Source organism: Maniola jurtina, chromosome Z (assembly GCF_905333055.1).
Source record: "Maniola jurtina chromosome Z, ilManJurt1.1, whole genome shotgun sequence".
Taxonomy (NCBI): Eukaryota; Metazoa; Arthropoda; class Insecta; order Lepidoptera; family Nymphalidae; genus Maniola; species Maniola jurtina.
This window is the reverse complement of record NC_060058.1, coordinates 9,844,623-9,858,341: the sequence shown is the minus strand read 5'-3', so window position 1 is coordinate 9,858,341 and position 13,719 is coordinate 9,844,623. Positions and strand designations below refer to the sequence as shown.

Genomic DNA, 13,719 nt, shown 5'->3' with positions numbered 1-13,719 from the left:
GAGAGCCCTGTTAATAAGATAATTCTAGCTTAGCGACTCATACGAATTGTCTTAGTGCGCACTACACATATTTACTTGGACAATGTCAACGGGGCTTAACACTATTTTAATCCATTTGTATTTCTAAAGCGGGTATTTTACAAAACAATACTTCTAGAATGTTCTGAATATACCTACCAGTGCAACTTGCAAGAAAGAGAAACGTGTCATATTAATTCCGTGTTCAAAGAAAGCGGACGTAGCCTTTAAAAAGTGAAAAATTATAGCTTGTTTTTTAATACAATTGTGCAGTGTTTAAAAAATATAAAAATAGTGTGTAAAATATGTCTAAGGAAAACGAATTCAAATCTAAAATATCGATTCCGGCGAATCCAAGAAATCGGGTTAAGAAAAATGAAACACGTCGACCGTTAGAAACGCTATATAACAAAGAAGATATGAACTCGGAAATAAACGAAAACAGTAATCAATTTGTACACCAACCCAAAGCTTTGACTAAAACTGAAACTGAACATGACGTGACCCTAACGCAAAACTCTGAAGACTTAGATTGATCGTAACATTTTTAAAGACAACTTACAAGATTACATTCATAATATTAAAATTGAACACAAAAAAAGTCGCAAGCGGCCTTCTATCCGCGAGTCGCTCCTAAAATCTTCCAATTCGCACAACTGGGAACTGACTGAAATGGGTATTTGTGTAGCCAAGAATGATGACAAAAGATCTGTTTCTGATTGTTTTGACAGCGATTCGCAACTTAATAATCCACGTAAGTATATAATAACCCATTGTTTTTGAAATATAGCTTACTCGTATTCACGTGTTCATTCATAAAATCAAAGATGTCAAATTCCCCAGGTTATTTAATATTATTTTGTTTTAATAAGATAATTCTAGCTTAGCGACTCATACGAATTGTCTTAGTGCGCACTACACATATTTACTTGGACAAGGTCAACGGGGCTTAACACTATTTTAATCCATTTGTATTTCTAAAGCGGGTATTTTACAATTTACAAAACAATACTTCCAGAATGTTCTGAATATACCTACCAGTGCAACTTGCAAGAAAGAGAAACGTGTCATATTAATTCCGTGTTCAAAGAAAGCGGACGTAGCCTTTAAAAAGTGAAAAATTATAGCTTGTTTTTTAATACCACTGTGCAGTGTTTAAAAAATATAAAAATAGTGTGTAAAATATGTCTAAGGAAAACGAATTCAAATCTAAAATATCGATTCCGGCGAATCCAAGAAATCGGGTTAAGAAAAATGAAACACGTCGACCGTTAGAAACGCTATATAACAAAGAAGATATAAACTCGGAAATAAACGAAAACAGTAATCAATTTGTACACCAACCCAAAGCTTTGACTAAAACTGAAACTGAACATGACGTGACCCTAACGCAAAACTCTGAAGACTTAGATTGATCGTAACATTTTTAAAGACAACTTACAAGATTACATTCATAATATTAAAATTGAACACAAAAAAAGTCGCAAGCGGCCTTCTATCCGCGAGTCGCTCCTAAAATCTTCCAATTCGCACAACTGGGAACTGACTGAAATGGGTATTTCTGTAGCCAAGAATGATGACAAAAGATCTGTTTCTGATTGTTTTGATAGCGATTCGCAACTTAATAATCCACGTAAGTATATAATAACCCATTGTTTTTGAAATATAGCTTACTCGTATTCACGTGTTCATTCATAAAATCAAAGATGTCAAATCCCCCAGATTATTTAATATTATTTTGTTTTAAGAGGGCTCTCTCCGTCACTCGTTTCATACAATCGTAGTTCCAATTTCATTTGAATATTAAGCAACCAAAGTCCATGAAATTTTGCAGACATATTCTAGAAACTAATATCTATGTCTGTGGTTTTCCAGATTTCTGTTAAAATATTCGGTTTCAAAGTTACGCGGTCTTAAAAAATTTCATACAAATCTTTGAGCCCCTGTAATTTTTAAACTACATATTTTTAGAAAAATTTAAAACACCATAGACACAGATATTAGTTTCTAGAATATGTCTGCAAAATTTCATGGACTTTGGTTGCTTAATATTTAAATGAAATTGGAACTACGATTGTATGAAACGAGTGACGGAGAGAGCCCTGTTAATAAGATAATTCTAGCTTAGCGACTCATACGAATTGTCTTAGTGCGCACTACACATATTTACTTGGACAATGTCAACGGGGCTTAACACTATTTTAATCCATTTGTATTTCTAAAGCGGGTATTTTACAAAACAATACTTCTAGAATGTTCTGAATATACCTACCAGTGCAACTTGCAAGAAAGAGAAACGTGTCATATTAATTCCGTGTTCAAAGAAAGCGGACGTAGCCTTTAAAAAGTGAAAAATTATAGCTTGTTTTTTAATACAATTGTGCAGTGTTTAAAAAATATAAAAATAGTGTGTAAAATATGTCTAAGGAAAACGAATTCAAATCTAAAATATCGATTCCGGCGAATCCAAGAAATCGGGTTAAGAAAAATGAAACACGTCGACCGTTAGAAACGCTATATAACAAAGAAGATATGAACTCGGAAATAAACGAAAACAGTAATCAATTTGTACACCGACCCAAAGCTTTGACTAAAACTGAAACTGAACATGACGTGACCCTAACGCAAAACTCTGAAGACTTAGATTGATCGTAACATTTTTAAAGACAACTTACAAGATTACATTCATAATATTAAAATTGAACACAAAAAAAGTCGCAAGCGGCCTTCTATCCGCGAGTCGCTCCTAAAATCTTCCAATTCGCACAACTGGGAACTGACTGAAATGGGTATTTCTGTAGCCAAGAATGATGACAAAAGATCTGTTTCTGATTGTTTTGACAGCGATTCGCAACTTAATAATCCACGTAAGTATATAATAACCCATTGTTTTTGAAATATAGCTTACTCGTATTCACGTGTTCATTCATAAAATCAAAGATGTCAAATTCCCCAGATTATTTATTATTATTTTGTTTTAATAAGATAATTCTAGCTTAGCGACTCATACGAATTGTCTAGTGCGCACTACACATATTTACTTGGATAATGTCAACGGGGCTTAACACTATTTTAATCCATTTGTATTTCTAAAGCGGGTATTTTACAATTTACAAAACAATACTTCCAGAATGTTCTGAATATACCTACCAGTGCAACTTGCAAGAAAGAGAAACGTGTCATATTAATTCCGTGTTCAAAGAAAGCGGACGTAGCCTTTAAAAAGTGAAAAATTATAGCTTGTTTTTTAATACCACTGTGCAGTGTTTAAACAATATAAAAATAGTGTGTAAAATATGTCTAAAGAAAACGATTTCAAAATAAATGTCGTTATCAAAATGAGCACCCTGGAAATCTCTGAAGTGAGTGAGTGGTAATTATTTTTATTAGTGTGATTCTTTCTTTGTTTCTTTAATTTCTATCTTTACTCTGTCAATAACTTACAGATGCGTTTTTATTTGTCATAAAATACTATACAATTTTTGATAAATAAAAATGTTACTAAATAACTAATCTATACAGATAGATTAAATATTGAAAATGGACGTTAGTTTAGTTTAGAGATAGTGTACAAACAAATTAGCACCAATATTTATATTGGATATATTGGATAGTGAGATGAGTGGTCCAAGGTTGTAAATAACTTTATTATAATGATAAGGAGGAGTTGAAGAAGCTGCAAATCTCTGTAATATATAATATCATTCTTAACCGTGAGGTAATCATATTGGGATATCGTCTTCAACTCCCGAATTCCTAAGCTCTTAGAAAAATTTAAGATATAAATCGTAAATAATAAATATGTACTTTTTTTGATCGGATTATATGTTCGCAATATTGGAGTGACAAGCATAAATGGTTTAGCAAAATATTTAAAGAAAAATAAATAATTCTCTTAACTTTTTCCTTACTAAGGTTACTAAGGTATATACAAATTTTATGTATTGTATATTGAGATGTCACCGGCAATGTAATAATGGAAAACAATGTGCTACGTCTATTCGATTACATTAGATGTTACTTGTATGTAATAGACTAAGCTATAAGACTAAGATTTATCTATGTATTTTATATTTTGGATTTGAATGTTGAAAGGAAAATTTATTCATACTTATTCATACCTCATCGAAAATGCGCACTGAACGTGGAATAAACTGATGTAAATAATGAATTAGTAAAATTTTATTTTTAATAATCTACTAGAAATTACTTTTGATATTTATATTAATAGTACTATACTATATTCCACGGAAAGAAGTTAATTTAGGCATGTCTCTGTTATGTAATCGTATACAAATGACAGGCACAAAAAACTTAGTGGGTGACAATCAAAACCGAAACTTTTTGAAAACATTTTCGAATTAAATTTCGAAGGTTGTCGACTCAAAATGTTAATGCCCACTGAGATTTTTGTTCCTGTCATTTGTATGGGGTTTCGTAACAAAAAGAGCCATATACTAACTTCTTTCCGTAGATATAACTTGGTCACGGAGTCGAGCTAACAGGGAAGTAAGGAACCGCACATGATTGGTCGCAGATAACAGACATAGGGCACGTCCACGTTGCGATCAAAATGTCGGCCTCACCTGTCATTCGTGCGTTGCGGACTCGCTCATTGCTGGCTCGCTCGTTCGACTGTATATATATTATAATTATACTGCGAATAGGTGTAATCAAACTAAAGTATTATGCGCCATATTCTTGGATCAGGTCATATCATCACCATAGGTTGTTCCAGATCTTGTAATTTGGGTTTGATGGACTCTCTTTCACAATATCAGTACCTATTAGGATGGTTCCAAACAAGCGTATTTTTGTGAGGATGTGATTTCCGAATTTATATAATAATTGTAATGTTAGTTACCCACTTACGACTTAACATATTAATTTGTGATGACTTTGATTAAATTTTCATATTAATTATAGTCATTTAATAATATAATTTTGTTGGTGATATAAGTAGGTATCTCGACTATTTACTGTAATAATAAATAATTTGTTGAATACTAATTTATTTTCTTGTACAAGCACGCATTACTGTCAAACGCGAGTAGATTTTTATCTAAATACATATATAATAAAAGGAAAATCTGACTGAGTTCCTGATTGATCTATACCATCGCATATCTCAATTTACTGGACGGGTTGAAATTTGGCATGCAGATAGTTATAATGACGTAGACATCCGCTAATACAGGATTTTTGAAAATTCAACGCCTAAGGGTAAAATAGGTGTTTGTTTGTGTAGTCCACGCTGACGAAGTCGCAGGCATAAGATAGTTATATATATGCTATATATTGATTATATATAGATTATATTTAAATGTATACTAGCTTGTGCCCGCCACTTCGTCCGCGTGGATCTTTACAAAATTCATGTCCCTATTTTATCCCCTTAGGAGTTGAATTTTCAAAAATTCTTTCTTAGCGGATGTCTACGTCATAATAGTTATCTGTAAGCGAAACAACCTGATCCGTTCAGTAGTTCGAGCTGTGCGTTGATAGATTAGTTAGTTAGTTAGTCAGTCAACTTTTCCATTTATATATTGAAGAATATATGATAGAAGCTTAGTAATAGCGTCTCGTTTAGCATCTTTGGCTACGGATTGGTGCCGCGAATTTCAAAAATCGCAATAATCCGCTCATTATAATTTCATTTTGTTACTTAAAGTTTAAGCAATAATAAAATTACAAAATATGTCTACTTAATATATTAGATATGTATATAAAGTTTCATAAGTAATACTGTTAGTTTCTAAAGAGTGTGCTAATTAAAATGTATATATTCAGTTATAAATTTTTTTTTTAGTTAATAAATAATAATTAATATGTGATAATATAGTATTTTTATTACCTATTTTACCTATAGAAACAACATTATAATCTAGCCTGATACTTAAGTATTATAACGATGATGAAAATATATCAATTATAACCAACCGATATAGTCCACTGCTGGACATAGGTCTCTTGTAGAGACTTCCAGACGCAACGGTCTTGCGCAATCCGAATCCAGCGGCTCCCTGAGGCTCCTTTGATGTCGTCTGTCTGCCTCACGGGAGGTCTTTTTTCTCTGGGGACGTTGGGGTCCCCAGGGTATTAAAATAGCAACCTTGCACTTGAAAGCATAGCTTTGGAAGAAGACATAATTATTTTGAACAAAATCATGAAATGATAAATGACTCGATTTGGTTGTAAATAAACGAAAATTAAGCATGTTGGCATCATCCCAAGTCAGATACTTTTTGAGGTCATTACAAAACACTGATCATGGTCTTGAATAGAATAGAATAGATTTTTATTCAAATAAACTTTTACAAGTGCTTTTGAATCGTCAAATAATTTACCACTGGTTCGGAATGCCGTTCCTACGTTCCTTGTATCTCGAGACTACAGATTACGTTACTGATATGAAAAAAAAAATCACCTCCGATGATATGCACGAACCAGTAAATACACTAACTGAAAAGTACCGAGTAGTATAAGAATAAGTCAAGAGTGAATAGGCGAACACATAGGCTACTTTTTATCCCAGAAAATCCACCACGGAATCCATCCAGTTCCCACGGGATTTTTAAGAATTTATATCCCAATAGTAAATATTCCGGCATCAGTTTTCCCTTCCACTTTTAATATGGGTACCTACAAGTCAAGAGTGAATATGTAACTTCTAGGCAAGCGCGCTCCATCTTAGGCTGCGTCATCACTTGCTAGCAGGTCTGATTGCAGCCAAGCGCTAGTCTATATAGTTAAAAAAAACCCACAAATCCCTTTTACCTACCTAGGTAAAAGGGCTTTGTGGGTTTTTTTTCCTGCGCAAACGAGGGACTATAATATTGTCTGCGGAGGATAAGAGTCTCCGATCTAGTGTCGTAGGTACTATGTCCATCACGTTCGTGGCCATTATGCGATGCAATTCTGAGTGACCCATTTTTGTCCTTTGCGGGCAATGACTAGTCCCTCGTCTACGCATGCCATATAATAATATAATATACCTACTGAGTTACTGAGTATCCGTAAAATTTTAGTTGTGTAAAAATAAATCAATTTTTATGTCTAATCTAGAATCAGATTATCTAGATTAGAAATAAAGGTCTCTAGGTCTTAAATAGAACAAAAATAGAAGCAAACAAGGCATACTTAAGTAATCCTATCCACCTACTTCATTCAGGTAAATAAAGTTAAATAACAGTAGGTAGGTAATTGATACTAGTTAGGTAGGTACATGCCCGGCATGCGTTGTTAGCCTCTTTGTATAAAATGAACGATTCGCTTGCTTTTATTGCACGTTGATGGTACTATGACAGTTCTGCAAAGCCAACAACAACTGTGCAAAATTTCATCGTAATTGAATGAATGGTACTGGCACAAACAAACAATGCTGGCTTTACCTAATTGTGCAGCGCTCACCGGCACAAGTTGTGCTTTTCATTTTTGTAAGCCGTGCTTCCTAAGATATACTTCATATTCGTCTACCCCGCGGATCCACGCGAAATAAACGGGCTATTGCTTCACAGGTTTGCACCCTGGCGCTACATGCTCTAGAGCAAACAGACAAATAAACAAAGATATAAATTCATCCAAAGATTGTAACGGCGCTCTTTTAACACTTCAGGCATTTAATTGTACCTGTAAATTCGACTGTTGGCACTGTGCCAAGCATTCCGAGTCTGCTTTGTTACAACCTGTTGACGAAAAATTCAAACTTCAACATTTTGTGCCCAGAAAGTAAAATGTTCTTTGGCAATTGTGAGGAAAGTGTTACAATGACTACACATAAAACGATTTAAAGTGACTGATGGACATATCAAACTACGAATTAATCCGCTAGATGTACAAGATCAAGATTTTCTATGTAGGTTTTTCCTACAACGTAAACCCCAACTAAGAGAAGATTTTTAGACATACCACCGAGAGAAGCTAGAGCGGGTCACCTAGTAACTGCTAAATACCCTTCCTACCTAAATACTCACCCGTGGAATGCGAAATGCACTCCACGGGTTCGTCCAGCCCAGCATTCTGTTTCCTGGAGATCACATTTTTTCGAGAGCGCGCCCCCAAACACTGTCCTTTGCCTCCCTTATCCAACCACTTCCCACCACCTGCAACTCTTCGGTTCAGTGGCTTGACTTTCACATAACTATCATTTTTAATATCTCGTAGTCCGGAAAAAATGGTAGGCATGCAAAAGTCGAGCGCCGCGTACGGGGTTGGCCTGTCGCCACGGACACGTGGTGCGAAGCGTCAGGAAGCTCGACGCGACGTAAACATGGCTATTTGCATGATCTTGGCCAGATCTTGACCCATTAACACGGGAGTCGATGTCAGAGCAGTGTCGCTTTATGTATATTTTTAGCTGGAAGGCGGGAGCGGGGTTCTCGTCGAGTAAGGCGCCGAGCCGCGCGTCAAACGCCGTTCGTCGAGCATTCGGCGTGTTTGCCGGCGACAAGTAGATAATGCGTACGAGAAAATGACATCGCGAGGCATAAGACGGAAGAAGTCATCGCTGTCCGAAGTGAAAGTGGCCGTGATAGGGGCACCATCGGTCGGCAAAAGTGGTATGTGTACGGCGAATACAAGTGTACATTTTTTACTATTAGGTAATAACTTTTAAGTGCAACGGAAACTCATAGATCCAAATTGTGGTTTTCAGCTTGTCTTGAGAAGTGAAACTCTGTATGAAATGTTGTTGATGTTTTTATTTTTTGATTAAGTATATAGATAAGTAGCTCTTACTTGCTTATCTTCTCTGGAACCCAAGTTAACTTCTAAACATATCTACTTATTTTTAATGCAGTATTTACTTAATGAAATTCTTATGACAAAATATAACTGCATAGCGACTGTATAAACGTAGAAAATTATTATATACTGACCTGGCGAAAATATTAACAGAATCTAAGATTACTCTACAGATTTTAAAAATAAGTACCACCTACATAAATAAGTACGTAGGTACCTATATAGGTCAATGATAAAAATGCACCCTTAATATTATAATTTACCTCTTATTTATTGTTTGTAAATACATATCCCTTTTATTTATATTTTTTGAAGTAAAAGATAAAGAAATCGCAGGGAACTTCTAGTTCAGGAACGTCTAAGCGATTAGTTTGAAGCAATTACAATTTGGGTTTCAGTTTATCCTTCTCACATGTTTTGCTAAAAATTCGTTGCCCCAAAAGTCAGCCGAGGAAAAATAGATTGCACCTACATGAAGTTACTTCAGGCAATTTCTTACAATCAAAAACTAAAGTACTTATAGAAAACATACGAGTCAGAAAGAAAGAAAGAAAACTTTTTTATTTGATCACTATAACTACAATATATCCTAAAACGAATTGATATTATACTTAGGTACTTTTAAGTCAAAATATACTAAACTAGCTGATGCCCGCGACTTCGTTCGCGTGGATGTAGGTTTTTTAAAATCCCGCGGGAACTCTTTGATTTTCATTTTATAATCTATCTGCATTCTAAATTTCAGCTCAATCCGTCGAGTACTTTTTGCGTGAAGGAGTAACAAACATACACACACACACACATACACACAAACTTTCGCCTGTGATAAAGTGTCACAGAACTGTTGTTAATTTCCTTTCGGTAAAGGATGGTAATACAATTTGTAAAATATTTAGAGATTCGAAAGCCAGAGAAGTCAAACCCGCGAACTCTCCCGCTGCTCTAGTTATTCTTCACCATTAAAGTCCTTATTCTATAGCTAGTTAAATACATATTATATTATTATTATTAAGAAGCTAAAAATATGACGTCAATAGATTAATTTACTGCAAAGAACTAGCCCGTTCAAACAGACAGACAGACAAAAATTTTAAAAACGTGTGATTCTGTTATGGTATCGTTTAAATGACCAAATGACCATATGAGCTTCATATGTGGTAGTTATTTCGAAATAACAGACAGACACTCCAATTTTATTTATTAGTATATAGATTAAGATTTCAGTGTTAAAGGAGGATCGCGTAAATAGTGCCAAAGACAAGACAATGACGTGCTTATAAGATCGACCTCTAGTGATCTAAAAATATCCTTAGAAATATGTGAACTATTTCTGTAGATAGTATATACGGAGCCGATCGGAACAATATATTACGTCAACCATCCAATCATCATACGAATCGACAAGAATCATTTTAATATTCAATGATACCTACTTATGTTATTTTAGTAAGAAGTTACGGGCGATCTGCCTCGCGTTGCTTTATTTTGGTTCTAATTAAGAGGAAAAGCTCCACAATACAATGTTTTTTATATATGGGTAGTAGGTACTATGTACATACGTCTAACGGTTTACGCAATATAAGTAGTAAAGCTGTTAGTGTCTGGCTGTTGCTGACTGAATAGACAATTGTTATTTTCATAGTGGACCGATTTACATCTTTAAACAAGTGTAAATTAATTAAAATTTTTATAACAAGTGAAGGTTACAGTAACTAGAAAAGAGCTTTCCGATTTTCTTTGATTATAGCTAAGAACACTCTCGATCAAGCCACCTTTCAAACAAAAAAAAAACAAATTAAAATCGGTTCACTAGTTTAGGAGCTACGATGCCACAGACAGACACACAGATACACAGATACACACGTGAAACTTATAACACCCCTCTTTTTGGGTCGGGGGTTAAAAAAATTACAGCTAAATCCGACGCAGTACTTATCTGGCTATCCTTTGTTAAAAACCTAGTGCTTTCTTCGGCAGTTCCTGAGACTGTACCTAACAGACATACGCAGCGGGATGGGCTATGTTTTATAATAATGTGAAGATGCGATAACGATAAAAGCCACATGTTAACCATTAGTATTACAATTTACATTGTATTGCATCAAAATTGTTTTCTTAATGCGAGCGGCGAGAGTAGGTAATACGAATACCATACTATGTTTATTCTAAAATTTACAACTGCATGATTTCCAATAGCGAAAACATTATCAAAAATAGTTTCTTGTTATGTGCAAAACATTACGCACTTTGCGCTTAGTTAGGTAAGACTGGGCATTACATTTCTGAAACAGGTTGCACCCATCGGCGTGTTTCTCTCGAAATAAAGCACTTCAGTTTCTGCGTTGTATATTTTGATTGAAACTGTACAAGTGTACATTATACATACACAGTCTGGTATAAGCAACACGCTTATAAGTAAAGAAGTTTAATATACCTATGGTGCCTTTACAATTTTCTACTTATATTATTATTATCGGTAGGAAATAGGTTGCCACATGCTTTTTATGTCTGCAAAATTGATTTCATTTGTAGCATGTTGCATTTAGCTATCGTACTATGTTCTTTTTCCGTCAAGAAACGCCTGATGCGTTTTCATCGCGCGATGTGTGTTTCAGACTTATGAGCTTTTATTTTTGAACTAAGCAGCGCGACGAACGAGATACTGAAATCGAATTAGTGTAAGTAGGTGTAAAGTTTCGCTTTCAGTTTTGCAATGTTGATTGATTGTCGGTTGTGAACTTTGATGTTGCGCCAAAAATTAAATTTTCTGCCAATTGCACCGTGTCAAATTATAATGTAGGCAGAATTTTAAATATTTCTAAAGCATGCAATGTTAAGTGGTTTTTTCAGGTTTATTTTGCGAAAAATCACAATGTTCACTCGTAAAATTTTTAGTGCTCCAGATTCGAAAGTAAAACACGGAACTGTCTGTCTGTCACAGATGTCTTATTCAGAAACTATAAAAGCCGCATATCCAAACTTAGCACAGTTCTAGAACTACGCTGCTATTGTATTGATATATACCTACCTATTCGTAGGCGTGTACCAACCTATTTCCTCACCTATAGTGCTGCAAAACGTGGACACTGACAAACGGCCTTGTACACAAATTCAAAGTCACTCAGCGAGCTACAGAGAGGGCTATGTTAGGAGTTTTTTTGAGGGATAAGATGCGAAATAGGAGATCCGCAGGAGGACCAAGGTCACTCACATAACCCGAACTATTAGCAAGCTGATGTGGCAGTGAGCAGGCCATGTCTGTCGTAGAGGCGATGGCAGTTGGAGCCGGAAAGTCCTTGAGTGGAGACCACGTTTAAATAAGCAAGCGTAGTGTGGGACGCCATCCAGCATGATAGACCGGCGATATAAAGAGGCCGGCGGAAAGTGGCTGGATGAGAAAGGCTGAGGACCGGGTGTGGTGGTGTTATTTGGGGAAGGCCATGCCCAACAGTGAACGTCCACAAGCTGATAATGATGATGATGAAAAGTTTGTAGTGTACATTGTGTGTATGTTTGTGAACAGTGAAGAATAAGACTCACTAAACATTTGATGTTAGTATAACACATATAATGGCAGTTACTAGATAAAACCTAGTGGCGATCATAATATGGTAGTCGATGGATGAAATGATTAGGTATTACTAAAGTAACGATAGGGGAGGACATGCCAATAAACCGCCATTTGGTATTCTAGGCCATAACCTAAACTTGGAATGTGGCCAGCTTATTAATGACAAACATATCCACGTGTTTGTCTTATATTCACTTTATAAATAAGCAACGTGTCGTGCGCTGTCGGCTAAACTACAAAGATCATAACCAGCAGCAACGTAATAATCATGCTCGAATCAATGTATTTTATTAACACATTTACGGGGCCATGGCAGCTTCATAATAGATACTTATTTTCCCACATTGCAAAATTAGAATTTTTCCATCGCGATAAACCAATGTGATGTACATTTCATAATATGGGGTACGCTAGCCCTTTCATTAGATTTTTATGAGTAAAAAGTTATACATATTTAAATTAATTGAACAATGTCTCTAACATTTATGTGCTGTTTGCATACAATTGTAAACACAATAATTATAAATACCTACAATAATGAAGGTAGATACTTCATTCATGACGAATTGAGTTTCTGCAAGCTGGGGTCAGTTGGGCCCCTAAAGTGCAGAAATAAACACCAGAACGGGGTCAGTCCAACCTCGTAAGTCGTAGCGTATCAGCGAAAAGTCAAACACAGCTTGAACGTGTAAAATCATAATGAATTTCTCATGCCCACTCTCAAATATTTTATTGCCTGTCAAAGTTATACATTTCATTCATTCATGCATCATCCACCCATCTCCAGTTTTCTGCTGAGAACGGATTTCTCTCAAAATGAGAAGAGCCCAAAGTCCACCACGCTGGCCAAGAAATCTACCTATGTAGATTTCACATACTTTTCGAGAACATTACGGAGAACTATGCTGGTTTTTCACCATGTTTTACTTCACCGTTGAAGCAAGTGATATTTAATTGCTCTAAACGCATACCTACCATAACTACTTAATAACTCCGAAAGTTAGAAGTACGTGCCCAGTATTGAACCTCCGACCTCCCGAATAGGAGGCGAACGTTTTAACCACTAGGTTAGTTTGGGAGGTATAGTTCGACATTTAGTTATTGTTTTTATTAAAAAATGCAACTGCTGAGAGTCTTCTTCCTGTTCAGTGGTGGTAAAGTCCCAACAAACAGGCTGACGTGGTACAGAAGGAGGGCCTATTTTTATTAAAAAAAAAATGATTTTGATAAAATTTTATAACGCGTTTTGAAAAAGGTACTAGGTTGATGCACGGTAAGTAATAGGAAAAATACGAAGCAAAATTATTATCTAAGTACTTAGTGTTAATAGAGGGAGGTTCATTGCTGATAGAGTAATTTATTTATGACTTTAGGCTTATTTCGTAATT

General features: G+C 35.3%; 1 protein-coding gene and 1 long non-coding RNA gene across 2 annotated transcripts in view; one reads left to right on the top strand and one right to left on the bottom strand.

Annotated features, from left to right (window-relative positions):
- Positions 1 to 8,332: 8,332 nt before the first annotated feature.
- LOC123880320 (ras-related and estrogen-regulated growth inhibitor) overlaps positions 8,333 to 13,719 on the top strand; it is a 12,772-nt gene continuing 7,385 nt past the window's right edge. The window contains exon 1 of the mRNA XM_045928380.1: positions 8,333 to 8,576. Within this exon, the coding sequence (XP_045784336.1) occupies positions 8,489 to 8,576 (88 nt within the window). The 5' untranslated portion in view covers positions 8,333 to 8,488. The remainder of the gene's footprint in view (positions 8,577 to 13,719) is intronic.
- The window catches only part of LOC123880325, a 16,929-nt gene continuing 16,264 nt past the window's right edge, over positions 13,055 to 13,719 (bottom strand). The window contains exon 3 of the long non-coding RNA XR_006799208.1: positions 13,055 to 13,067. This is a non-coding gene — a long non-coding RNA (uncharacterized LOC123880325). The remainder of the gene's footprint in view (positions 13,068 to 13,719) is intronic.